The sequence below is a fragment of the Amphiprion ocellaris genome, chromosome 2 (assembly GCF_022539595.1).
Source record: "Amphiprion ocellaris isolate individual 3 ecotype Okinawa chromosome 2, ASM2253959v1, whole genome shotgun sequence".
Taxonomy (NCBI): domain Eukaryota; kingdom Metazoa; phylum Chordata; class Actinopteri; family Pomacentridae; genus Amphiprion; species Amphiprion ocellaris.
This window is the reverse complement of record NC_072767.1, coordinates 37,008,139-37,035,377: the sequence shown is the minus strand read 5'-3', so window position 1 is coordinate 37,035,377 and position 27,239 is coordinate 37,008,139. Positions and strand designations below refer to the sequence as shown.

The window sequence follows — 27,239 nt, the reverse complement described above, 5'->3', positions numbered from 1 at the left end:
TGACTGAATTGTGGGTATAACAATATCGCCTTTTCTGTGATCTTGCTAGTTATTATCTGTAATTCAGCTAAACAGAGAACATCTGCTATATATATATATATGTGTGTGTGTGTGTGTGTGTGTATATATATACACACACACACACACACACATATATATATATATATATATATATATATATATATATATATATATATATATATATATATATATATATATATATATATAGCCTGAAGATTTTTACTAATTTTTGAAAATATTTACAAGAATTTTCTTGCCAAATTTGGGGAATTTTTTAAGGGAAACTTAAATTAGGAATTATTGGAATTTTCTTCCTGAAGGTTTTGAAAATTATCTGAAATTTGGGGAATTTGTTTTGCCGACTTTTTGGATTTTTTTTTTCAGACAAGGAAACAATATTTTTTGGTGCCCATAAATGAGGCCAACATGAGGGTTAAGTGAGCTAGATAAAACTGCTTAATTTAATTATTTGTTGAATTTTACATTTGTTTAATTGTAAAGCACAATTGTTTTTGAAAACTGATGTATAAAAAATATTATTAGTGTTACTATTATTACATCTCCTTAATCACTAATAATTACTATCGGCTTTTTTTTTTCTTTTCTTTTTAAAGCCCACAGCTATGGAAACCCATTTCCACCACTTGAAAAAAAAAAAGTCACATGCTATCTTATAATTGTGAAAATGCTATCTCATAATTATGAGATAGCATGTGACTTTTTTTTAAGTGGCAGAAACCGGCTTCCATCGGTGGACTTTCAATATTGACGTGTCAGTTGTGGTTTGTGGAGCGCAGTTTTTTCGTGCGTCCTTTTTGGGGTTTCAGGCGGTGTCACGGCGCCACCTGGCGGCCGCCTGCAGCCGCTGCAGGACGGGGAAGTGTTTCGGAAGTGGACGCGGCAGGAGCAGAGAGAGAAGGAATCGAAGAAAAGGGCGGAGGAAAGGGAGCCACCGAGGGGGATTGAGAAAATGACAAACCGCCGTGACTTTTAGCACCGAGCTGACTCGATCCATTAAACTTTGATCACACTGCGGGACTTTGCGGACACTTGGAAGCTGCTTCACATCCAGCGAACGAGCAGAAGGTGAGTGGAGCCCGTAAACACAACGGACGACGCACTGAATGCAGCTAGCAGCCCGTTTAGCTAACACACTCAGCAAGGTGTACGGCGCTTTGCTAAGCAGCTAGCCCCTCCGAGGTAGACGTGAGCGTGTGGTGGCGGGTATGGTGAGCTAATAACGCCAATAAACGAGGAGTTATCGCGGTTGAAAGCGGCGTTTAGGGGCTTTTTATGCGGTCAGCGCTGCCCCGGCCGTTTTCTCACGGCGGTTGAGGCGTCATGAAAGAGCGATTGTATGGGAGAAGAAGCTGCCTGCGTGGCCAAACGTGTGTCGACTGAGCTGTGGAAACCGTAATTTCTACTGTTTCGGGTCGCCTTGTTGTTTTTCTGTCACGGTGTGGTCACATTAGCCGGTCTGCCATAGCGACAGCAGGTAACTGTCAGGTAAACGTGGCAGTTTGTGACACTCACAAAGTAACGCCCCACGTTACAGCCCATTTTACTGAGCTAATTATGAAGCCTTTAAATCACACAAATGTGCTGTGGTTCAGGTCATTTTTCCTCCACCTCAGCTGACCTCCTCTCTGCACCACAGCAGTGTCCATCATCTCCACTCTGCTCAATAATAAAAGACAGGAGTTGTATATTTACCCCCCTCCTTCCTTCATCATCCAGAGCTGGAGAAAAGAGGGAGGGATGCTGTAAATATGGCTTCAACACAGCCCAGCCTGTAACAGCACCCAGAGTCAGAGTCTGCTCAGCTGCTGGCAAACAGAGCAAGTTTTATGGTGTACTTATGAATGTGCACACACGTTTAACACAGAGCGCCCTGATGCTGTCCACTGCAGTACTGGGTCATCCTCTGCCCTGGAGGGAAACCAGCTAGAGGGGCAGCAAATCAATCGGGTTTCTCTCCACATGTTATTGACAGGACATCTTTCATCACTCCCTTTCTCTCTTTTTTTCATTTCAGTATCCTGCTCTCCTCCTGCTGGCCTGTTTGCTCGGATTGTAGCACCAGGGAAAAGGCAAGCAAAGCCCACCCACCGCCCCACCGTCCTTCAGAGGAGTTCGTCTCGACAGCGTTGGGGAGTTGCAGGGTACCATGCATTGGGGGTGAGGGGGACTCGCTTCGGGGGACAAACACAGCATCGGGCGAGGAGGAGGAGGCCGGGGCCGGTCGGCGTGGAGATGAAGCTCAAACAGCGCATGGTGGTGCTGTGTGCCGTGCTCCTCCTGCTGGGCCTGGCCAAGATCTTCCTGCTGGATGGAGGTGAAGGATCTGCAGCCAGCCGACGGGATCTCAGAGCGTTTCACAAGGTCAGAGTGCAACTCGTCTTGTAGCTTTGAAGAACAGATGTAGAAATATTCTGCTGTCACTGGGGGAGAATATTATGGGTAGGAAAATTCTCTAGCTAGTATCACATGAAATTCATCTCCTGGGTTCTGTCCTTGAACAAGATAACAAACGCTCTGCTGGGTTGTCTGTAAATTCAGTATTTTTCACAATATGGAGAAGAAAATACATCTCAAGGGGAGAACACACAGAATACATACAACCCTCTTCCTATTGGCGAATTGTAAATAAGTTATAAGTTTAAACCTCATGGTGCAGTGTTTTATTCCGTGTCTGAAACTGCGATTCCATCTTTCCAAAGACAGAAGCCTTTTAGGAGGTGTAAACTTCTCTGGTTGGCCTTAAACTTTACTCTTTTCACCCTTTAGGCAACTTTTCAACAGTTACACTGAGCAACATGAAAGTTACTCTACTAACATTAAAAATGACCCCCAATAATTAAGATACATTTACTTAAAATGACTATATAGATAGTAAATGATATCCTTACAGCTTGTCGTTGATTTTTCTTTCACACGTCATATTCAACAATGCTCATTTGCATCATGTTTATTGCTACATTTCTGCAAATGTACAAATTTTTTGCAATAAAATGTGTTTCGTTTTCACATGAATTCAGTGCATCTCTTAGAGACAAATCGCCTCACTGCTTATCAGTAAACCCTACAGCCTATGAATGCTCTTGCATCACATGCTGTTAGACACTAGTTATGTTCAGTTCAATTCATTTTTATTTATATAGCACCAGTTCACAACAACTTATGGAACAGTCTGGACAACAACAATTAAACAATTTAAGAAAAAAAAAACAAATGAAGACTGCTTGAAAAATGTAATGTGGAACAGGAAATGTATTCTGTTTTTTTTAAAGAGGTATAAAAGTACAAGATCCAATGCAAACAGGAAACAGCAGGATGTGAGATGTACAGACATGTAGCGGGTAGGAGTTAATAAGTTAGACTTCATGTTACCCATTTTCAGATATTATTTTAGGTCTGGCATTTAGTTTGCTTGTCTCATTTCTCATTTTGTGTATTTTAATTTCCCTTTTGCCTTTACGATACCGTGGCATGTCTGAAATAAATAAAATAATGGAAAAGAACCTCTGCCTCGACTGGTTGGGGTGAGAGTAAGGAGGATAGGGATGGAGGGTAGCAGGGCAGCAGATGGAGGACAGACAAACAGTAAAAGGACAACAAACATTTTGGAGTTATGTACACAGAGAATATTTACCAAAGGTGAAGCCGAGTGATAATATCTGTTTGGGCTGTGCCTTTTAAACATCAATATCTCAGTTAATCATGTTCGCTTAATTGTGAGAAGCCAAAGTTCTGAATATGATTAATGTTCATTTAATTCCGCAACCTCTCATTGTTGATTATTCAATTGCCTATATTCATAATTAATCAACTAGTCGTTTGGTTGAAAAAATGCCAGAAGATGGTGTAAAATATCAGTCAGAGGTGACATCCCCAGATTTGTTTGTGTACAACTCAGAGACATTCAATTTACTGTCATAGAGGAGTAAAGAAATTAGAAAATTGATATATATTTAAGAAGCTGGAATTAAAAAAACAACCAGCTAGTTCATTATCAAAATAGTTGAGCGATTGAATAATCATTGCAGGTCTTCAACACATCAACAATGAAATATAAAACAAAAAAAATGGCATTTTTAGGAGTTACAGGCTTTCTATGATATTCTATAAGAGTAAAATCAGTCCATTATACACATGGTCTATTGCTGCGATACCAGAAAAACAAATCTGTATCCTGTTGAAAGTTGATGGTTCTAACAAGATAATTTAATGTTATTTTGACATACAGACTCATTCTAACCATATACCATTAATTGTGCAGTCTTCATCTTCCTTCCCACTGCTTCTCTCCTGTTCTTCGCTCACTTTGCTTTGTGCATTTTTTGCCTGAATGTCAACCAACTCTGTGTAGCTCAGCTAACGCTAATCGCTCAACTGTGACAGATGGAAGCCGGTCTTTCTCTGTCTCGGGGAGCTCGCCTCACCCACACCCTCCAGTCTCCGTGGGAGATAGCGAGCCAGTGGGTGGGCCCCAGAGAGGTGTACCCTGAGGAGACCCCAGAGCTGGCTGCTGTGCTCACATCCCTGAGCTCTGCCAGGATAGAACGGGCCGACGTGGGCTACAAGGGCACACAGCTCAAAGCCCTGCTGGTGCTGGACGGAGGACAGAAAGTCGTCTTCAAACCCAAGAGGTCGGGCATGCTAAAGATGGAATGAAACACTGGAATTTTCCATTTAAGTGTATTAAGTTTTCTCACTTTTGCCCTTTACACCCTCATTTAGATACAACAGAGACTACGTGGTGGAAGGGGAGCCGTACGCAGGCTACGACAGGCACAACGCAGAGGTGGCTGCTTTTCACCTGGACAGGTTTGTCAGCTACCTGATTTGAGTGTTGACATTCATTGTCTGTGATCTTTCAGTGGATCAGTGTTTCTGTGTTGTAACCCCCTGATATCATGTGCTGTCGCTCTGCAGGATCCTTGGGTTCAGGAGAGCGCCTCTGGTTGTGGGTCGAAATGTCAACCTGCGAACAGAGATCAAGCCTGTGGCCACGGACCAGCTGCTGAGCACTTTCCTCATGCAGGGTAAGTCTCTGCCCACTCCTTTGTCTTTTGCCACACTTCACAGATAAGCTTCTAGTAAGGTGAAGTTTTACAACTGCCAAGAGAAAGGTATGAATGAATGATTTCTTTTCTTTTCGACTCATTTGTCCACTTTCTTTCTCGGCCTTTTCACAGTTTTCACTCGGTGTCGCTCTCTGTCTTGCTCACCTTGCCTTTCATTTTTCTCAGTCAGCATGTTAAACCAGGATACACCTTGTCAGATCCTGTTGGCTGAAGGTGTGGCCCTGCTGTCCTGTAAAACATAACAATGCATACGAGAACAGCAATAAAACCAGAGATTTTATTTCTATTTCACACTACCAGTCAAGAGTTTGGACACACCTCATCCAATGTTTTTTTTCTTCATTTTTACTACTTTCTACATTGTAGATACATACTGAGGACATCAAAACTATGAAGCAAGATATATGGAATTATGTAGCAAATAAAAAATTGTGAAAGGACTCTAAATATGTTGTAGATTTTGGATTCCTCAAAGTAGCCACCCTTTGCTTTAGTAACAGCTTTGCAAACCCGTGGCCTTCTCTCCATGAGCCTCATGAGGTAGTCACCTGAAATGGTTTTCACTTCACAGGTGGGCCTTGTCAAGGTTAATTTGTGGATTTTCTTGCCTTCTTAATGGGGTTAGGACTCAGTTGTGTCATGCAGAATTCAGGTTGGTACACAGTTGAGAGCCCTATCTGACAACTGTTAGAATCCATATTATGGCAAGAACCAATCAGCTAAGTAAAGAGAAATGACAGTCCATCATTACTTTAAGAACTGAAGGTCAGTCAGTCTGGAAAATTGCAAAAACTTTGAATGTAGCCTCAAGTGCAGTCACAAAAACCATCAAGCGCTACGATGAAACTGGCTCACATGAGGACCTCCCCAGGAAAGGAAGACCAAGAGTCTCCTCTGCTGCTGAGGAGAAGTCCATCTGAGTCACCAGCCTCAGAAATGGAAAGTTAACAGCAGCTCAGATTAGATAAATGCCCCACAGAGTTCTAGTAGCAGACACATCTCTACATCAACTGATCAGAGGAGACTGAACCAATCAGGCCTTTATGGTCAAACAGCTGCTAAGAAACCACTACTAAGGAAAAGCAACAAGCAGCAGAGATTAGTTTGGGCCCAGAAACACCAGGAATGGACATTAGACCAGTGGAAATCTGTGCTTTGGTCTGATGAGTCCAAATCTGAGATCTTTGGTTCCACCTGCTGTGTCTTTGTGCGACATAGAAAAGGTGAAGGGATGGTCTCTACATGCATGGTTCCCACCGTGAAGCATGGAGGAGGAGGTGTGATGCTGTGGGTTGCTTTGCTGGTGACACTGTTGGGGATTTATTAAAAACTGAAGTCACACTGAACCAGCATGACTACCACAGCATCCTGCAGTGACATGACATCCCATCTGGTTTGGTTTAGTTGGACCATCATTTATTTTTCAACAGAACAATGACCCCAAACACACCTCCAGGCTGTGGAAGGACTATCTGACCAAGAAGGAGATGATGGAGATGACCTGGCCTCCACAGTCACCTGACCTAAACCCAGTCCAGATGGTTTGGGATGAGATGGACCACAGAGTGAAGGCAAAAGGACCAACAAGTGCTCAGCATCTCTGGGACTCCTTCAAGACTGTTGGAAAACCATTTCAGGTTCTACCTCATGAAGCTCATCCAGAGAATATCAAGAGTGCAAAGCAGTAATCAAAGCAAAGAGTGGCTGTTTTGAAGAATCTAAAATATCAAACATGTTTTGACTTATTTCACACTTTTTTGTTTCCTACATAATTCCATGTGTGTTCATTCATAGTTGTGATGCCTTCAGTGAGAATCTACAATGTAAATAATCATGAAAATGAAAAAAAAAACATTCAATGAAAAGGTCTGTCCAAACTTTTGACTGGTAGTGTGTATATATACAAGAGCCTCACAATAATCTCTCCCTGTATCAAAGGGGAAGTCCACCATATTCATACATAAAGGTCAATTGACCAGTCAACCTGTGAAAGCAAATGTGTGGTTTGATGAGCCCTAATGACGTCATTTATGGGAAAACTGTTTATTTACCTAACTGTTAAGCCTCCATTTCTGGGCATCATTTTCTTTTATTTGTCTCAACATCTCCATGGTATTGTAATACTAGTAATACAGAATGACCGACATAATCTTTTCTTTTAAGGTCAAGCAGCAAAACTAGTTTTCAGCTAATTTGCGCTGACTGTTGCACGTGTTTCATTTCACCGTAACTTATGAATTCATTAAACCACTGTAGGCTCTATTATCAATTGATAAGTGGGACCTGTAAGGTAATATTGAATTTTTTAAGTCAGATTTTTCCTTTTTGTTCTGATATACCTTCTGAGGCTTTTTCTAATAGAAAATAAACATTCATATTTAGGGCTGAAACAATCCCTCGAATTGCTCGAATACTAATATTCCACAAGGGAAAATTCTCTGAATTGAGGCTTTGTTTAATCCACTACATACTAGATCCTCAGTCACTAACTGGATGCAGACTTCATCCTATACAGACCAGGACCTATAATCAATAAATTATAAGGGGATTTTAAATTCTACAGGATGCTTCTATTTTAACCGGTGCAGGTTTTCGAGTGTTTACGGCGTTTAGCAGATCAGAGGACTGAGCTATGAAGGCAGTTTGACATCGTCAGACTTTCTTTGTGAGTCGGCTCGACAAAAACTAAACCCTCAGTCAGAATTAACAGGTATGAACACGGTTATCAGCTTTCTTTGTTAACTCACACTTTATGCTTCAAACTCGTCCACACAAACAGGAGCGTTTAACGCTTCATTTGACTCATTTTCTGCACAAAATGAACCGATCGCAAACAGGTTGTTTTAATGGAGAACAATGAGGAATATGAAAATTTATGACGGCAAAAAAAACGCTGTGACTGGAAATTATATAAAACACAAACACTGGTAGAAAACTGTTAAATGCGCATAATGTATTTACAGCTGCACAATAAATGTATCAAACTTCTTATATTCAAACATGATGTTTTGAAGTGCATGTAGGTTTGACACTGTACCATAATGAAGGAAATCACTTTAATTTGTGGCCAAAATCCAAATGAAACTAATGATTGAATGATCTTTGTAATAAATACTAATAAACTAATCAGTTTTCTTATTTGTGTTCCATCAGCTGCAGTGCCAGCAGTTTAAATTAACCAAACATAAAAACATATTTATGTGATTTCTGCATCACCAGCTAAATACATGTGGGGTTCCTGTGACTTTGAGTTTTCGTGAAATACCTCTTTACCATACTATAAATGTACAGTACACCACAGATGTCCACCAGTGTTCCGCCAGGATGATTATTTCTGTTGCACAGTGCGCTCACTTCCGCTTTTGATGCTGTACCATGCATGCCAAATATGGAATCCGATTACTCAATTAATCCCCAGGATAATCAATAGAATACTCAATTATTAAATAATCAGTGGCTGCAGCCCTATTCATATTACTTGAAGAATCTTTTTTATGGTAAGCCACACTGTTGCATAAAAGCAATCTAATTATTATTTTTTTCTTTCTGTAACATAATATTGACTTAATAGGATATACAATCAGAATTCTTTTGCAGTTTTTATGCTTATTAATGGGCGAGGTAGCTGAAAAGCAAAATGTGGGAGGACGAGAGCAAAAGGCAAGAGATAACACAAGAGGAAAGAAGTATATAAAACAGATAAATTAACGTATGTACAGTTGTCACTCTTACCGATAGATATTAGTCATTCATCCAGCACCTTCCCACTCAGACCCCTCCAGTGTCTCGACATTTGTCAGTGTCGCTTATCACACTCCTCCTTCCTGCAGTCTGGAATCTGACCTTCAAATGGAGGGTCTTGCTCAGCTGTCTGAAACACATTTTAATATTCCATAATTTGTCATAAACTTCCTTGTTTGCAAAATAGTTTTTTTAAAAATATTCAGATACACCAGTCATCACAAGAAGAGTTCAGAAAATATATGAAAGTTGATCTATTCTGTTGCAATATATGCTATAATATACTATATAATATAAATACATCAGTGACCTCATAATAGCAGATTTTATTCATGTTTCTCACCCCTACCTTTAATTAAAACTGCAATTGATAACTTTCCACTCGCTTAGCAGACACCAGCGATCATCAGATATCTAATCTAGTTACTTCGAGTGCTTTAGCAGAAAATGAACAGTGAAACTGGATTAATGGTGGAGGTCATTCTTCAAGCAAAACACCAGCTTTTAATGTTTTCTTCATATAAAATGTGAGGATTTGTTACTTTTTTTCTTATTTTGCAAGGACAAATTATTATGTCTTCTAATGTTTATGATTGATTCTCCAGTTATTCAGACCACTCCAGTGGTGGACGTTCACTGAGTGGCTTCTATATTTAAAGCTCCCTCTAGTTTGAATTTTTTGAAGTGTGGCTTTATGAGATGTTTATCTGCAGTCAGTGTTTTACCTACAGTAACGTCAGTGTTCGCAGTTTACAGAAGCAGACAGGAGTCCTGGCACACAAGAAGCTCTTATATTTACATTATTTTTGCTACTTTGCCAACTAACTTTATTATATCGTTCTCTTTAAATCCACCAGACTTCATTAGCAAAAAAAAAAAGAGTTTTATCCTGTGGAACACCTGAGTTGCTGGTCTTGCACTGTCTGCATCAGTTAGGTTTAACACAATAGTTTGGTTCTGAACTTACTTTGGAAACACTGAAATCACAGATTTACACAAGCAAACCAACCAGTTCATGCAGGATTAGACCCACAACTTCTGTTTTTTTCAAGATAAAAGGTTTTTGTCAATAAAGTCTTCTGGCTTTGATGAAGACGATGTTGGTTTCAGTTCCCGGTCAGAAGGGGCTTTACTGGAAAGTAAAACAGGGCACATCTTCTAAATGTAATCTGTTACATATTGTTTAGATATTTTTGATGGCTAAAATATGTTTTGCTCCCCATCCACAGAAGTTCGCTGCTTAGCTACAATCCCTCCACCCATGTTTGCGTCTCCAAACAGGCCATGTGCCGTCCTGCTGTAGCTAATAAGTGGCTCACACAACCCCACTTCAGAAAATCTAAACTAACCTCCTAACATGAGTCATCTCTCTAACAACCTTTACACTTGGGGTTTACAGCGAATAAACAAAGGCAAAGCCAATACCGCAGTGAAATAGGCAGTTACACGAATGTGTCATTTCGCTATCAAAGGTGGTCTTCAGTAAAGTAAAACTTTGAAGGGTTGGTTAACTGTAATGCAAAAATGACCTGATCATAGATACATGTTGTTATGCAGCAAGTTTTGATTGTCTTTGACCTCATTTTCTGACATTTACTTACAGCTTCCAACTGCATCTGCTCTCTAAAGCTGCTGTCAAGTTATCCACAGAACTTGTGAAAAACTTTTCACCTTGATTGTGGGTGATAAACCTTTAAAAGCTGCATTAGCAAATGGGAACAATGCCCTCACACAAAAACAACAATTAACAGATTCATTATCTTGATTCAGTCATTATTAGAGTCTTACAGGTTCTCAAAGTATAACAGTTGTGAAGTTATTGGAGGGCTATAGATAAAGAAACACTCTATTTTAAGATTGTTATGTTACACCTCATAATGAACCTCAAGGTGTCTGAAAGATGTTTTCTGTGAAAGGCCTGTCCTGAATGCCCTCAATAAACTACACCAAGGTTAAGCTGTTTGATAACTGAACGATTCTCAGTGGAGAAAACACGTCAACACAGAGCTAAAATGTTTTTTTAAAAAATGTCACCAAATTAAAGACAATACTACAAAAATGAACAAAAAGGCTGCAGTAAATGAAGCAGAAGAGAAGAGAAGGCCTGGCAGGATGTTGTAGAGCAGCAGGGAGCTCAGACTTTGAAATCAGTTGAGCTAAACTCGGGACTTTGAACCTTTATTAGCTCAGTGTGTTGCAGAGTTCCTCTTGTTGTTTTGCGTTTTTGGGTTTGAATCCAGTGCAAGTAATATGAACTGTCTCATCAAAAAAAAAAAAAAATTAGAATTATCATTCGTCACCTTCAGACACCTTTGTGTGTCAACATTTGTCACTTTGCCTGATCACATTCCTCCTTCACCCTCTTCAAATGGATGATCTCATCCAGCTATCTCAACCACATCTCAAAGTGGAGACAGCATCAGACTTCCATAACTGCCAAAATATGTTAAGCTTTTTTTTTATTTTTTAGCTAGTACACTATTCAGAAACACTGGTCATTTGTCACAATAAGAGTTCAGACAATGCAATAATAGTTGGTTGATTATTTCTAAGAAATACAATATATACTATTATATACTATGCATATATACAATATAACAAATATATTAGTGGCTCATCATTTTATTAATGTTTCTTACCCATAACCTTCATTAATGCTGTCATTTATTATAACTTTCCACTTGTTTAGCAAACAAAGATCTTCAAATATCTAACTGAATTTCTTCTAGAGCTGTAGCAGAAAATGACCAGTGAAACTGGATTAATGTAGATAATTCTTCAAGCAAAACACCAACTTTGATTGTTTTCATCGTATCAGATGTGAGAGTTTGTTCACAATTTTTCCTTGTAAAGCAAGAAAAAGTATGTTTTGTAATGTTTGTGATTGATTCCCCAGCTGTTCAGACCACTCCAGTGGTGGACGGACCTCTATATTTAAACCTTCCTCTTACTGCCAGTCAACTTGAAGAGTTAGTTAGATTTTTTTTGACATGTGGCTTTATGAGATGCTTATCTGCAGTTTTACCTACAGTAACGTCAGTGGTCGCAGTTTCCAGAAGCAGACAGGAGTCCTGGCACATAATAACCTCTTGTGAGTCCAGGCAGCAGCAAAATGTATTTTAGCCACCAAAAAATGATCCACCTAAAGCATAAGCTTATATTTAGATTATTTTTGCTACTTTGCCATGCCTCTGACAGCCTTTTACAACTGCATTTTTGGGTTTGAATCCAGTGTGAATAATAGGAACTGTGTCTGTCTCATCAGAAAACTGTGCAACACAGTTATCTTCAAACAATTTGGAGTGGATAGGCATACACTGGTTCTTTTTTATTGTTCATTTGTGGAGAATGTTTTGAATTTCTGCTTTTATTGATTGGTATTTTTTGCTGCCTGCTGTTAATAAGAACAAACTTAATGGGATTTTAAATCTGTTTAGCAAGATTGCTGGTCAACAACAATGCAGCATGACTGCTTTGTGAGTCACTTGTAATGAAATCAAACAGATTCTGACTCTCAAGTAGTTGCTTTGTGCTTCATGGGACTCTTGACCTGTTTGTGTGTGTGTGTGTGTGTGTGTGTGTGTGTGTGTGTGTGTGTGTGTGTGTGTGTGTGTGTGTGTGTGTGTGTGTGTGTGTGTGTGTGTGTGTGTGTGTGTGTGTGTGTGTGTGTGTGACCTTAAAGTGTTTGGATTTAAAGTTTGAACAAACATGCCAACTGTTCATTAAATGAGTAGGAATACATTAAATATGTTCACACCAGCAGACACAGGTGTTTATGTTTGAGTCATTATCTGTTGGGACTCGTGTATTTGGACTTTTTGGAGGACATATTTTCACACTTCATCATGGAAACATATTGCTGCCACCCCAGAAAAAGGAACACAGATCAGCATCACATTATAATGTCAAGCGTATTGTTGGGACAGGATGTTTTTCATGTTTTCAGAAGACATTTTCACATTATTACAGTATGCAAACTTACCACGTCATAACTCAGAACCTTCTTTTGTGGTTGCACCATTTAAGTGCTGCTTTGTGCTTGGGTTCAGACATGGCAAGATTCTGCTGTTGTTGAGCACCGTGGATGATGTGATAAGTGTGCAACACAAAGAAGAAATCTGAAATGCGCTCTTGCCGTACGGAAAGAAAAACGAGTCTGGTCCTCTGGAGGAAGCATCATTTCTTATTGATCAGCTAGAGGGACACTAAAGCCTTCATTTATGTGTAATTTGCAACAATATCTTCTACTCTGCTCAATACCAGAGAATCTCACCGCATTTCCACCATGGCATGAAGTAGCACTTAATCAGTGTATTTGAGGTATATTTCTCAATACGTCTGTCCTCCATTGTAGGTACGTTGTAGAACTGCAACAATTATTTGTTTAGTTGTTTAATTAATTGCCAGCTGTTTTCATCATCAGTCCACTGGTTTAAAAAGTGAAGACTTCCTGATTCTAGCTTCATAAAGTGCAATATTTTTTGGTTTCTTGCCTCCTCTGTGACCGTAAAGTCAGTATCTTTGAACACATTGACACTGATTGACATTTTACACCATTTTCTGAAGTTTTGCCGAACAACCAAAAGATTAATTTAAAAAAATAACCAATTAATTGACAGTAAGGGGATGCATAATTAACTGAATATTAGTAATGATCACAATTTTGGCTTCCCACAATATAATGAACATGAACGACTACAATATGGAGGCTTAAAATGCTTCCCTCAGAAAACAGCATATGCAGATGAAATCAGTTAGTTTCAGCTTGAGTAAACCTTATATTAGAACACCTTATTTCACTTCTTGAATTTCGTTTTTGATCACACATTGTCTGACTTGCTGCACTGAAACAACTGAGTGGGGAGACTTGGAAGCTTCTCTGTGCACAGCTGGTCAGCTAGCATGTAGCGTAGCCTTTATGTGAGGCGTTTAGGGAACATCCGTAAATTCAGATATCCACAGGAATGTAGCATGACACCGAATTGGCAGCATTACTCTGCATTTATTTAATGTGGAAGTGTAGTAAAAGTATTTTGTCCTGAAAAACAATTAAAAACTGACAAAAATTGTCATCTTTATATTCATCAATAGAATTGTGACTGTTATTTGTAGCTTTAATAAGTCATGGTTAAGTGGATTTATAGTCATCAGCTGCTGTTTTTGTCTTTCCACAGGTAATAATACATGTTTCTATGGAAAGTGTTACTACTGCCGGGAAAGTGAACCAGCATGTGCAGAGGGGGAGATCATGGAGGGGTCTTTAACCCTTTGGCTGCCAGACGTCTGGCCGTTGCAGAAACACAGACATCCATGGGGACGAACATACAGAGAAGGCAAACTGGCCAGGTAGGTGTTGAGAAAAACTGTTTCTGAGAGGTTTGATTTTTAAAATCAGGTGGAAAAATGTTCGTGCTTGTGTTTGATGTTTATTTACAGGGTTTCTGCAGGGCATTAAAAAGCATTAACAGTCATTAAATTGATTTTGTGAAAATTAAAGCCTTAAATGGAATTAAAAATCATTAAACTTGATTCTCAGTGGCATTAAAAATTCTTTGTGCAGTTTTCAAGAAAAATATTTAATAAGAATATAATAATATGTAATTATAGACTGCGATTAATCAGATACGTGCATCTCGTAAACATGCCGAAGCATTGCGATAGTTGTTCCAACCGGTCTGGTACCGGCAGGCTGGACCAGGTGGAGGAGGGCTGGGAAATGCAAATTCTAGCAGAAATGGCTAGAAAAGGTGGAATTCAGAGGATGACTACAGCCTGTGGGTGGTCAGGAGTGGTTTCTGGATTCAGAAATAGTGAAATGTAGGGACAGTTTTCATAGAAAATCATCTTTTACAAAAAAAAACAAACCTGTGTAGTTTGTTGATTTTTACAGTATAAAATTAAAATGGCATTAAAAAACATTCAATCTGACTGGCTGATTTCTGCAGAAACCCTGATTTAGAGGGGAAATGCAAATGTTGTGTTGATGCAGCATCTCTTCCATAACGGAGGAATTTAAGGTCAGTGGTTTTAATAAGACTGACCTGTATTTTCCAAACATTGAGACTTATGTTCCACCTCCTCCTGTATTCTGAGAAACGGTGACTGTGGTGGGACGAATAATGCGTCTGGGGGAGGGGGGTGGGCGAGCGTGTCAGATGTCGTTTAGATATTTTTTGTGATCAAATGTTTATTGATTTTTAACAGACAGCAGTTAATACAGATGAGAAAGGAAAAGGAAAAAATGAACCCATCGATAGGGTTAGCATAATAGATTACTGCCTTTGTTGTCTTTGTTTCCATTAACTCCCTTCCCCCCCACCCTACTCCCAGTTAGCATATTAAATGCACAAAATTGTTCAAACAACAAAAAACACATACACAAGGAAGGGGAAAAGAAAAACAAAAAGGGAAAAAAAAACAAAACTCATACATCATTCATTCACTCACTCATTCTACCCAAGCCCAGAAATCTCAGGATCACTGTGTACATACCAGTATATCATTTCATGCAAACACATCTGTACGACATTTTGTGCATTTTAACCAGATGGACAGGAAACAAAATACAAAAGAGATAAGCATACAATTTACTGTACAGCCAGAAATGAGAATTGGAGTATAGTTCTTACAATAAGCTCTCAATTGTTTTCACCAGGTTTGACCAACAGTTGATATTTTCTATTTTAGCTGAGTGTAATCATGCTGTGGTCAGCTCCAGCTGTGCAATGTCCTTCTAATAAGAAAGCCATTCCTTGGTTGACAGTATATGTGGGGTTTTCCAGCGGCAAGCTATCATCCTCTTCACTGCTGTAAGCCCAGCCAACAGAAGACGGCTGTTATTTAATGTTAATTTCAGAGAAGAAATGTCATTAAGTAATAGTAAAGACGGTGAACAAGGAACAGTTCTCTCCATTACATCGGATAAAATACTGGAAATGTTCTTCCATAAACTGTTAACTTCCGAACACTGCCAAACTAAATAAAAATGCACCATGGGTGGTCAGGAGTGGTTTCCGGATTCAGAAATAGTCTTTTACAAAAAAAACCAAACTTGTGTAATTTGTTGTGTTCACGGTCATGGCATCAAAATTTTTACAGTATAGCATTAAAATGGCATTAAAAAACCTTAAATCGGACTGGCTGGTTTCTGCAGAAACCCTGATTTAGAGGGGAAATGCAAATGTGTTGATGCAGCATCTCTTCCATAATGGAGGCATTTAAGGTCAGTGGTTTTAATCAGACTGATCTGTATTTTCCAAACATCGATACTTATGATGTTCCACCTCCTCCTATATTCTGAGAAACGGTGACTGTGGTGGGACGACTAATGCGTCGGAGGGGGGAGGTGGGCGAGCGTGTCAGATGTCGTTTAGATATTTGAGTGATTAGAGTTTGTCGCGTCATTATTGGCCACAGAGTAAATATTAATCTGAATACAAATAGAAGCTGTAACAGTTTGAACTGACGAGCTACTAAACACTTCCTTTTAACAATGAAATACCACCGAATTTATAGCAGTGAAATATTTTACTTTCATATTTTGTTTCTGAATTCATAGGAGTTAAGTTTCTCCTCCTCATGTTCACGAATCAAGAGAACTCCAAGTGTAAAAGTTAAATGCAGTATGAATAATTTAATGAGTATGCACTCTGCAAAGGATGTTTGCTCTTGTGGTATTTTGGTCAGATTACATGCTTTGATTAGATGATTCAGAAGTGAGAGGACTGAGGATTGCTTCTGTCCAGGCTTGACTGCTAATCTTTGTTCACCCTAGACTTTATTCATTTCTATTTGTTTTCTTTTTTATCATTTGGGCATTTAATTAGTCAATTGTGCTTTGGTCTTCATTGGTGTTCAAAATAGTGGAAAAGCTTATTTTTCAAAAGGAATATCACTGTGTACACATTTAATTTATGGGTTTATAATCTTCACAAATTCTATAAAATGCTTGCTGGTAAAAATGTAACAATTAGCCATCACATTGAAAAATAATTGCGTTAAATTGATGCTCCTTATTTCTGTTGGAACATAACGCTTTTCGTCTGCAGAAGTCTCAAATTTCTGTAGCGGTCAGACTTCACGATACCAAAAACATATTTTTTATGCGACATTTCTATAACGAAATGCAGCATATATGGAATGTTTTAAATATGAATATTGCATGTAAAGTACCACAACTCATGATGCATTGTAAGTTGTTTGCACATAATAATGACAGCCCTGTGATGTGAAATATTATGGTGCTGAAGGGGGGCTGTGTTTATTAGAGTACAGTTAAATGATGGTGAGTGCAGCATTGTGAAAACAGAAATGTGGCGTCATAATAGTTTTACCTCAGTTATCTTTTTTTAAATACTTCTTGCAAGCAAAAATTGACATTGAATCGAAAATAAATGAGTTTAACCCTACAAAACCCACTGCTGCAGAAATACAACATATATTATTTTCGATTTTATATATATTATTTTTGCATTTTTTTTTCTGTATTTGTTTTCTATTTTTTTTCTTTTTGTTTTTTTGCTCATTTTCTTCTATATTTGGGTTTATATAATAATAATATTATTTTTTTTTTTTTTAATTATTATTTTTTTGGGGGGGGGGTTTGCTCATTTTTTTCTAGATTTGGATCTTACAGCGTTAATCATCTTGTCCTATCTGCAGGCAAAGCAGCTGTTCAACACAGAAAGAATAAAGCTTTCAGTAATAAATTAAAAACAGTAAATAAAAAAACAGTAAATAAATAGTTTCTTGATTTGACAGGACTTTTCTATTTTCCTCATAATTAGCACTAAATTATTTTCCTCTTTCATTGAAACTTTCCAAAATATATAAAATATAAGACATTACCAGTTGCTTTTTACTTCCAGGTATGTATTTATTTGCATAAACATGTCTGTGTGTTTTCCTGCTAAATATACATGAACATATTTTTCTTCCTATTATGGTTCTGGTTTCTCTCTTGCTCCTCACTCTGCTTCTCATTTCTGGTCCGGTTTTTCTGCAGCTCTTTTCCTGCGTTATCAAAATTCAGCTGAAAGCGACTCTCTAATGTGAACGCAGAGGCTTTCATGTAGATGAAGGAGACCACCAGCCATTACACTGACATCATCAGAGAGAAATTTGCCTTCATCATGACAATTTGTTCTCACTGGTCTTTAAATATTAAGCAGAAGCTGACTTCACAGAATAACTAAAGAGAGAATTTTGGCAGAACAGTCCCTTAAAAAGTGATTGAGCTTCTTGTCAGTGAGAATGGTGCACCTGCTGAGTTAGAGCTGAGTAGGTGTGATCTCAAAAGTAATGATGAATCAGCATGTAAATTTAATGCTTTTTCAGTGACTTTACAAAGAATAAAAATAAATTAAAATCTGTAAATTAACGGAAAAAGCTGCAGTTGCATTTCAGGCAAGCATCAAATTGAATTTTCCACTTAACCAAAATGATCTGGAGTGTGATATTAAAATGAACTGAGGTGTTCAGTGCATTTTCAGTAACTCTGGCTACATTTAACTAATACCACATGCATGATTTTGTCTTTTGAGCTTTTGAGAATTTCTGTTTGAATAAGTATTTCTTAGGGACTGACCAATATGTTGTTGTTTTGTTTTCTTTGTTATTTTAGGGCCAATGCCGATTATAGACAATCAAGAAAGGCAGATAGCCAGTATTTGGAACCAGTTTGCATTAAATGTCATGTTTTAACAGCATATGATAGCATGGAACCTGGCCTTCATAACTAGGCTTCTTCATTAATAACGGTGACTATGGCTAAATGGAAATGGGAGTGATTAAATTAAGATGCTCTCCTCTGGTTGTGTGCGATCAGTTGAGATTGATCACTTTGTTTGTCTCTATTTTCTTAACCTTTCATTGCTCTATCACTGTCGTTACCCAATATAGTTCATATCTTAAATAATTATTGTTTTCCAGACTCTGCTTCAGGTTAATCTGTGGCTGCCTTTTGACTTATCCGCGAGCAGTTAGCATAGCATTAGCCAGTGTGAGAGAAGCTCATTTCCTGGTTTATGGCAACGGTTTGTGCTTTTTGTTCAGTTTTCGCAGTGTCTGCTTTAGAGACAGTTCTGAGATCACAGAGTGACAACAGAGAGAGAATTGATCAATGATCGGTCAATAAAAATACTGATACCGATAATCAGAAAAATGTCAAATAGCAGCGATGATAATCAGCCGGACCAATAATTGGTCTGTCTCTGGTGTTTATTGTAGACAATGTGGATGTTGATCAGTTTCTGAGGATTATTTGTGTTCATCATCCAGGTGGGAGTATGATGAAAGCTACTGCGAGGCGGTGAAGAAAATGCCTCCATACGACGCAGGACCGAGGCTGCTGGACGTCATCGACACAGCTATATTTGATTATCTCATCGGCAACGCTGATCGACATCACTACGAGAGTTTCCAGGACGACGGAGGCGCCAGCATGCTCATCCTGCTCGACAACGCAAAGAGGTGCGTGATATGCAAAGAAGGATTTTAACAAAAATACAACCATTAACTTGAGGGCCACACCCTCTTGGATTTTTTTTCCCCCCCATGGAAAACGTTGATCCAAAGCTCAAAAATTTAAATGTCAGGAGTAATAAATAGCTCATGCGGACACAGTGTAGCAACTCATTAAACCACTTCCGTTAAAAAAAAAGGGAGAACATTATCCGTTTACAGGAAATCCTGAGTGAAATCGGAGTCTATACTTCCCACGACATCACCAAGAGAAATAAATCAGTAACTCAGACTTACTGGAAAATTCTGTACTTTAATCACACTACTACCACAGTCTGATCTGTTTTTGAAAAGTTCACTTTTATATCTTACATTTGAAGTCTTACTTTTATTTTCATCTTCAATTAGTTTGACATTTTCCACTGTGCCCATCTATTTTTAAAAAAAAAAAAAAAAAAAAGTTTTTTCAAGAACTCACCATTGACTGACTCATGGTGAACACCCACTTCACAAAGTGAGGACGCCGAGCTGTTAATCCCTCTTTGAAGTTGGGTTGTACTTGCTGATCAAAACCCAACAATGGAAAAACTTTCTGAGCAACATTTTCTTCACAGTTGACAGGATGAGGTTAAATGTGGTGATAAACTAACCCTTTGCTGGGAATAACAAATGTCCGACTGAACTTCTGATTTTTGTGTATCATCTTTTATGAAGCACATCAGCTTTATTTTGTGCATATTGGAAGATCTTACCAGCTTCATGTTATTAGTTGGGCTGTTTTTTTTTGTTGTTGTTGTTGACATTCCCGTCTCAATCACGAATCCTTATCCGAGTAGGAGAAGCGGCAGATTCTTTCACACTTTCTAATCTAGCAGAGATTCCTGCCTGTTGTAGTCACATTTTACTAGCATTAGACCTTTATTTAAAAAAAAAAAACAAGAACAAACACAACCGTTATCAGTCTCTCTACAATCTAAGTTGGGTCAGTTTGTACAGGAATTAATTCCTTCAGTCAGGCTGTCGTGCTTCTAGTGCAGCCTTATTTTACGGGAAATAGCTATGCTTACTACTAGCGCATTAAATTGTTGAGGAGCATATTTTTTCACCACTTCTTCCCTCTGGGCTCTACTGCAAAGATCATAAAGTGGAAAAAAGTACTTGATAAATGCTGCTGCAAATACTGTGAAGTCATTCTTGCACACAAATTGGCAAGGGGAGATGCTTCTTATAACTGATTCAAATCCGAAACTCTGAACAGAACCTCCTCCGAAGCAAGTAGCAAATCACCCCTAAGGCTGTCCTGACAAATCTCAGTAATTCCGATACAAACATCTCTAGCTAGACACGGAACAAGGAGGACTAACATTTGCAAAGGCTCACCTGGACAGAATATTACACTTTGAGTCATCAGTTCTGTAGTCGGATGAGATTTAAAAAAATTTAGTCATTTCAACACAGACGTGGCTTTTGTTTGGTGGAAGAAAAGAGAAGTATTCAACTCCAAGAACACCATCCTCACAGTCAAACATGGTGTTGGGAATGTAAAGTTTGCAGGTGATTTTCAGCGCATAATCCAGACAACCTTGTCAAGGTGAAGGGCATTATGAGAAAAGAGGACGACATTTAGATTTTGGAGGAAAACATCAGGCAACCGAAAGACTTGACCTCAGGCAGATTTGGACCTCCCAGTAATAATCTGAGACTTACATCAAAGCCAGAGTCCAGGCTTGAATCCAACTGAGAAACAGATGAAGGAACTGAAAACCAGATCAATGGAATGGAAAGTTTCCAACATGGAGACCAAAGCAGGTTGGTCCAAAGTCCCAGTAGAGATGAGCAAAAAAGTTTGTTCGCAATTAAAAAGCTTTGACACTGACTGCTATGCTACTACTAGCGCATCTCAAAAAAGCAGAAAAAGTTTGATATTTTCCATCAGTTAGTAAAGGCAGTGAAAATTGTACCGTAATTTCCGGACTGTTGAGCGCACCTGAATATAAGCCGCACCCACTAAATTTAAAAAGGAAAAAAAGTTTTGTACATATACAAGCCGCACCTGACTATAAGCCACAGGTGTCCATGTTGTAACATGAGATATTTACACAGAAAGTTTTGTTTTTTTTACTTTTTATTAAATAAATGCTTTTTTCCGAACGGTACCTGTAACACGGCAGTAAAACGCAGTCAGTTCACGCTGCTGACTCCAACGTCTCACCATTGATTCGTTGATGCCAAGCTGACGTGCAGCAGCTGTTTCCTTCTTCAACAGGCAGATCGATGCCTTTAGCTTAAAAGCTGCTTCATATGCATTTCTTCGTGTGTTTTCCATGATGAGGGTGTGTGCATGAAGCGCAGAATGACCGATCTGAAGAATTTAGTGTGAGTGCGTTCGATTTAATTCGAAGTTTCACTGGTTCACTGTGACCTGTTCTTTAATTTCACTGGTCTGATGTGACGAGGTTAAACGTATTGACGGCATGAAGCTCGCCCGTAAAAAACTATAAATAAGCCGCATCGTTGTTTAAGCCGCAGGGTTTAAGGCGTGTGAACAAAGCAGCGGCTTATAGTCTGGAAATTACGGTATATATTTTAGCTGCATTACATGGAAAGTAAGATTGTTCGAGCACTTTCTGTTTTAATTTTGATAATTAAGGAGTACAGCTTAAAAAAGTCTGTGGTATTTATGTGAGATTATGATTTTTTTGAGATGCACTACGGTGTATAAAAACATGCTTGTCAGCCCTGTGAATGTGGATAGATCAGCATTTGTTATTTCTTTTAACCCTTGGATGCGCAGAGTGCATCAGGAGATGCCCATTTTCCATTGGACCTGGGTCAATTTTGAGCCATATTGTACTTCAGAGGATTAAAAGTCATACAGAGTTTTTGTTACTTTGTGACCCTCGTGCTTGGAATATACTTCGACAATATTTTAGTTTTTCTAAGGTTTAATTGCTGCTCTGTCATTATTTTTAAATTGTATATATTTTTTATTTAATGTTTTTTTTTTTGTTCCCAGTGCCAATTCCTACACTTTTAAGCATTGTGAAATTATGTTTTTATCTCATATAGCCATTAATTCTTCCTTACTGGTGCGTGTCTGAATTCATTGTTTGTGCCTTGGCACTATTTTACAAAAATGGCAGTCTCTTAATATGTTCTCCCATTTAGATGAAGATGAAAAGATAAGACTAGACCAAAACTTTGAGGGTTTGAGACCAAGGCAGCATGACAACCGCTAACAGTAACAAAATTTCCACTAAGTGGAAAGAGTCGGCTTTTTGCTTGCATTTGAAGCAGGAAGTTCTGCATCCAGTCATTCGGATGTAGCTAACAAACACAATATGCAGACAGTTGTGTTCCTGACCAGGCTTGAAATAAAACAGAGTCCTCTGTCTTAGACCGAGATGAGTAAAATTGAGGTCGATTGTGAAATAAGACTTTCTCAATGTGGTCAAGAGATTGGTTGACCTCAACTCTAGTACCCAGTTTGACTCATACATACAAAATCCTCAACATGTTTAGGAAGTCAGTGAACATGATTCAGAGCAAACTTCATTTAAACACAAGATTGGAAAAGTGCATTCAGGCCTGACGCTATCCCATAATGAAGTAAATCACTTTAGTTTTTGTACAAATATTCTCTTTAATAAATGCCAGTAATCTGCTTTATAATCTGTCTTCTATTAGCTGCAGTGTAAAACAGACTTAGCAGTGAATCAGGACCAAACATAGAAATGTATTTGTGCGTTTTCTGCATCACCAGTTGAGCACATGTGGGTTCCTGTGGCATCCCACACATTGTCATTTTGACACTGCATGAAGCCGTGCAGTATTCACAACGTACATCTGCACAGGTTCACAGACAGAACATGTTCCGTCTGCAGAAAATCAAGCATTGCTCACAGAAAATTAGCAGAAATACCAATTAGGTGTTTGACGTGGGACGTGTACCGAAACATTGAAACTTTTATGAAACTCACAGTATTCTGTGGCGTGTCCGGTAAGAACAGAATGTGCTTGTACAGAATAAGGTTCCTTATATCATTTTTTCACCCAGAAAATCACAGTTTCTTTCCATGTTTGTCTCTGTAGCGTGGAACAACATTTTGTGAGTGACTGTTTTCCACACTCTTTAATTGTTGAGGAGCATATTTTTTCACCACTTCTTTCTCTGGGTTCTACTGCAAAGACCATAAAGTGGAAAAAAAGTACTTGACAAATGCTGCTGCAAATACTATTAAGTCATTCCTGCTCACAAATGACACACATTGGAAAAGGGAGATGCTTCTTATAGCTGATTTAAATCCCAAACTCTGAACAGAACCTCCTCCGAAGCAAGTTTACGATGGTGATCTAGCAGGTTAAAGAGGGAAACCTTTTGCAACATTAAAAACTCAGGATTCAGGCTCAGCATACCTTGCTAATCTTGCTTCACAGTAAACCCTTTAGGACACATTTCGACTCAGCAGTCTGTTATATATTGCTTTAAATCCTAAAAGTTCCTGTAGAAGGAATGAGTAATTTCTTCCGCGCTTTTATTCCCTCGCGATTAGATTACTGCAACTCTTTTTATGTGTCTGAATAAGAGCTCTTGGAACTGTCTACAACTTGTTCAGAATGCTGCAGCGAGGCTTTTAACAGGAGCTCGTAAGTTCGATCATCTGACTCCAATTTTATCTGCCTTACAGTGGCTACCTGTTAAATTCCGGATTGATTTTAAAATTTTATTATATCATTTTATCATTAGTTTTAGAGCATTATATGGACAAGCTCCACAATACATTTGTGATCTTTTAATTCCATACGCTTCTCGTCGGTCACTCAGATCTTCTGAGCAAAAGTTTTTGACGGTACCAAAAACTCGCTACAAAGCTAGAGGTGATTTGGCGTTTCAGTCTGTTGCTCCGCGTTTGTGGAATGCTTTACCGCGGTCCTTGCGTCTGGCTGATTCAGTTGACTCTTTTAAAAGTCAGCTGAAAAAGCTTTTGGTTGACTAGATGGTCAGTGACTGTATTTTAGTATCATGTTATGTTTATTTATGTGTTGTTTTTATTATTGTCATTTTGTATTCTATTGTAGAGCACTTTGTGAATCTTTTCTGTGAAAAATGCTACAGAAATAAAGTTTACTTACTTACTTACTCATCTTGTCGACTGTTTGCACCAAATATGATTTCCTGCTTTTCTTGGATGTTCGTCATCTTAATTTTCTGCCTGAAGACACGTTAGCGTTGCACAGCAGGAAACAGAGAAACAGCTACAAAATACAAGATCTGTTGTAACTTTGGGCAAATCAGAGAGGAACTCTTGTGCTTCAGTAGACTTATGTGTTGTAAAGATTGTGTGTGCTATGGCTGGTCGAGTGTGGCAGATGCATTTTTCTTGAAATTGTAGTGCAGACAGGCCTCTGACTTTAAATGCCTTGCTTTAGTTTTTAATTGTGATTTCATTTTGTGTCTGTGCAGCTTTGGGAACGCGGCGTTGGATGAGCGAAGTATCCTCGCACCACTCTACCAGTGCTGCATGTAAGTCAGGAAATGAACTCTCTGTTTTATCCTGATCAGATTCCTTTCATGCTGTTATTTCTGGTTCTTTCTCTCTCCGTCAGGATTCGCGTGTCCACTTGGAACAGGTTGAACCTACTGAGAAGTGGAGCTCTGAGTGCAGCCATGCGGCAAGCTCTGGCGTTCGATCCTATCCATCCGGTGCTGGCTGAGACGCACCTCGCAGCCCTGGACAGGCGTCTGTCTGGAGTCATAGCGACTGTAAAGCAGTGCATGGAGGCGCAGGGCCCTGACAACACTCTAATAGAGGACCGAATGAACCTCCCACATCCCTAAGAAGAAGGAAGGGGATAGAGTGATGAAAGAGCTAGGACTTTCCTCCGCAAGCCTGGAGAGGAGGAGGCGAGTGACCAAACAGATCAGGTTCTAAAGGAAATGGAGAATGAGGAAAAGAACCGACAGGGTGGAACAAAGACTACATTTCTTTTTGTCAAGACCGGAGTGGTTCTCCAAAAGAAATCACAGGATTTGAAGAGTTGGAACTTTGTCTCCTTCGACTTTATGAACTTTTTCTCAGGACTGTTGTGCACTAAAGGACAGTTTCTGCTGTAAGAACTCCTCTATCTACTACTACTGGTTTTGATGATACGCCGGCCTTTTGCCAAATCCTCCCTCCGGCTTTTCCATAGGAGTCAGGATGAAGCTCGGAGAGACAAAAACACTCTCAAGGAAGGAGGAAGGGTTAAAATGAGCCACCGACTGACACTGTACAGCCATGTTTCAGGCTGTTTGGAGCTTGCAGTCTAAGAAACTAAAATTGAATTTATTTAGGACCTGAGAACTTTTTTTTTCACCATGAATTTAAATTTACCTTTGGAAGGAAAAGAGAATGGACTCTGCCGCATCAGTGTGTACATATTTAACTACGTAGTGACATAGAATTATGAGACGAAAGAATATAAATTTGCGGATTATAATATTAAATAAACATAAAGGTGTGTGTGTGGGTGAGTGTGTGTGCGTGGAAAAGTACCATATTGTGCCGTAATTACAAAAGCTACTGACATGACAGACTTGAAGCAAGGGTTAACAGAGGTTGGGAGTGTGGGTTTATCTTCAGCATTAAACTATGATCTATTTAATTTTGGTTTCTCTCAGTCATCTTTTCTTCCATGTGTTCACCACTTAAAAGCCCACAGCCCACCGTCACATACAGTGTGCTGTCAGTGCTGCTCTAAGAATAACATTTCTCTTCATGCAGCGCCGCGTTCATGCTGGAAGGGACTTTCGTTTTACTCTTGCTTTTAGTTGTTTGGATGGTTTTACTTTAGTCACATTTGATCTGAGATGTGTCACAGGTCATATCTGGAACGCAGTGGTTATAGCCGACGCTTGGTTTATAATAACTAGTTTTATCTTTTTCTCGTCTCACTTTCTGTAAGTGTTTGTTTTCGATTTTCCAAGTTTGAATCACCTCTCATACCATAAATAGAGGTTAAATTTCGACACCAGTAACTCTAGTTGCAGATTAATCCAAAAAAATGGTATGAAGGTAGGTCCAAAATTATTCAAGTTTTGATCTGAAGTGAATTTCTAGTCGACTCAATAGGTTTCTTCAGGCTGGAGATAACATAAATTACAAAAGACAGGAAGTCCTTGTGTTTGAGATGCTTCTACATGTCTACTTAAAAAAAAAAACTAAAAAAAACTTTGTGAACATTAATTCTTCTAATTGTTGCCAATTTCTGAGAAAACGCAGACTTGTATGCCATTCCACATGGTCTGGGTAATTTGTCCCATGTTTGACAGCGTTCTCATTGACAGCAGCTAAGGCCATACTTGTTTACTCAGTCATGGCTAAAACCGAGGAGCCGTGTAAGACTACAACTATGCTCCGTCGCTGTTTGAGACCTGCACATTGTGGCTGCTCACAAGATGTAGGAAGTCTATAAAGCCATATCAAAGTGTTATGAAGTGCCAGTGGCCACTGTGCAAAGCATCATCAAAAGTACCAGGAATTTTATAGTGTGTGCAATCTAAAAGGTCGTGGAAGGAAGCCAAAGGCGACCCCTGAAGAATGCAAGGATCACCCCTAGGGCTGTCCTGATGAATCTCAGTAATTCCGATGCGAACATCTGTAGATACACACTCCAGCAGACACTGAACAAGGAGGACCTGTATAGAATTGACTTGTGTAGAATATTCTTTCACCACTTCTTCCCTCTGGACTCTGCTGCAAAGATCATAAAGTGAAAAAAGTACTTGACAAATGCTGCTGCAAATACTATTAAGTCATTCTCGTATACAAATGACGGAGGCCGGATGGACGGAGGCATGCAGCCGAGTACAATGCAGAAAACAACAGAGGAGGAGTGCAGCAGCCCAGAGCCAGAACAACCAGAGTAGCATCGTATGTCTCTTAGAAA

At 39.0% G+C, this 27,239-nt stretch overlaps 1 protein-coding gene across 1 annotated transcript; it reads left to right on the top strand.

Moving 5' to 3' along the window:
• Window positions 1-808: 808 nt before the first annotated feature.
• fam20b (FAM20B glycosaminoglycan xylosylkinase) lies at window positions 809-25,955 on the top strand. The gene is made up of 9 exons (XM_035940940.2): window positions 809-1,107; window positions 2,057-2,403; window positions 4,423-4,670; window positions 4,762-4,848; window positions 4,957-5,066; window positions 14,024-14,195; window positions 19,128-19,319; window positions 24,775-24,834; window positions 24,918-25,955. The coding sequence occupies exons 2-9, from the start codon at window positions 2,275-2,277 to the stop codon at window positions 25,147-25,149; spliced, it is 1,230 nt and encodes a 409-aa protein (XP_035796833.1). The 5' UTR covers window positions 809-1,107; window positions 2,057-2,274; the 3' UTR covers window positions 25,150-25,955.
• The last annotated feature ends 1,284 nt before the right edge of the window (window positions 25,956-27,239 follow it).

Coding starts and splice junctions, on each gene's coding strand:
- fam20b (XM_035940940.2), top strand. CDS start 2,275: ATGAAGCTCAAACAGCGCATGGTGGTGCTGTGTGCCGTGCTCCTCCTG. Junction 2,404..4,422: donor ATCTCAGAGCGTTTCACAAG/GTCAGAGTGCAA, acceptor CAACTGTGACAG/ATGGAAGCCGGTCTTTCTCT. Junction 19,320..24,774: donor CTGCTCGACAACGCAAAGAG/GTGCGTGATATG, acceptor GTGTCTGTGCAG/CTTTGGGAACGCGGCGTTGG.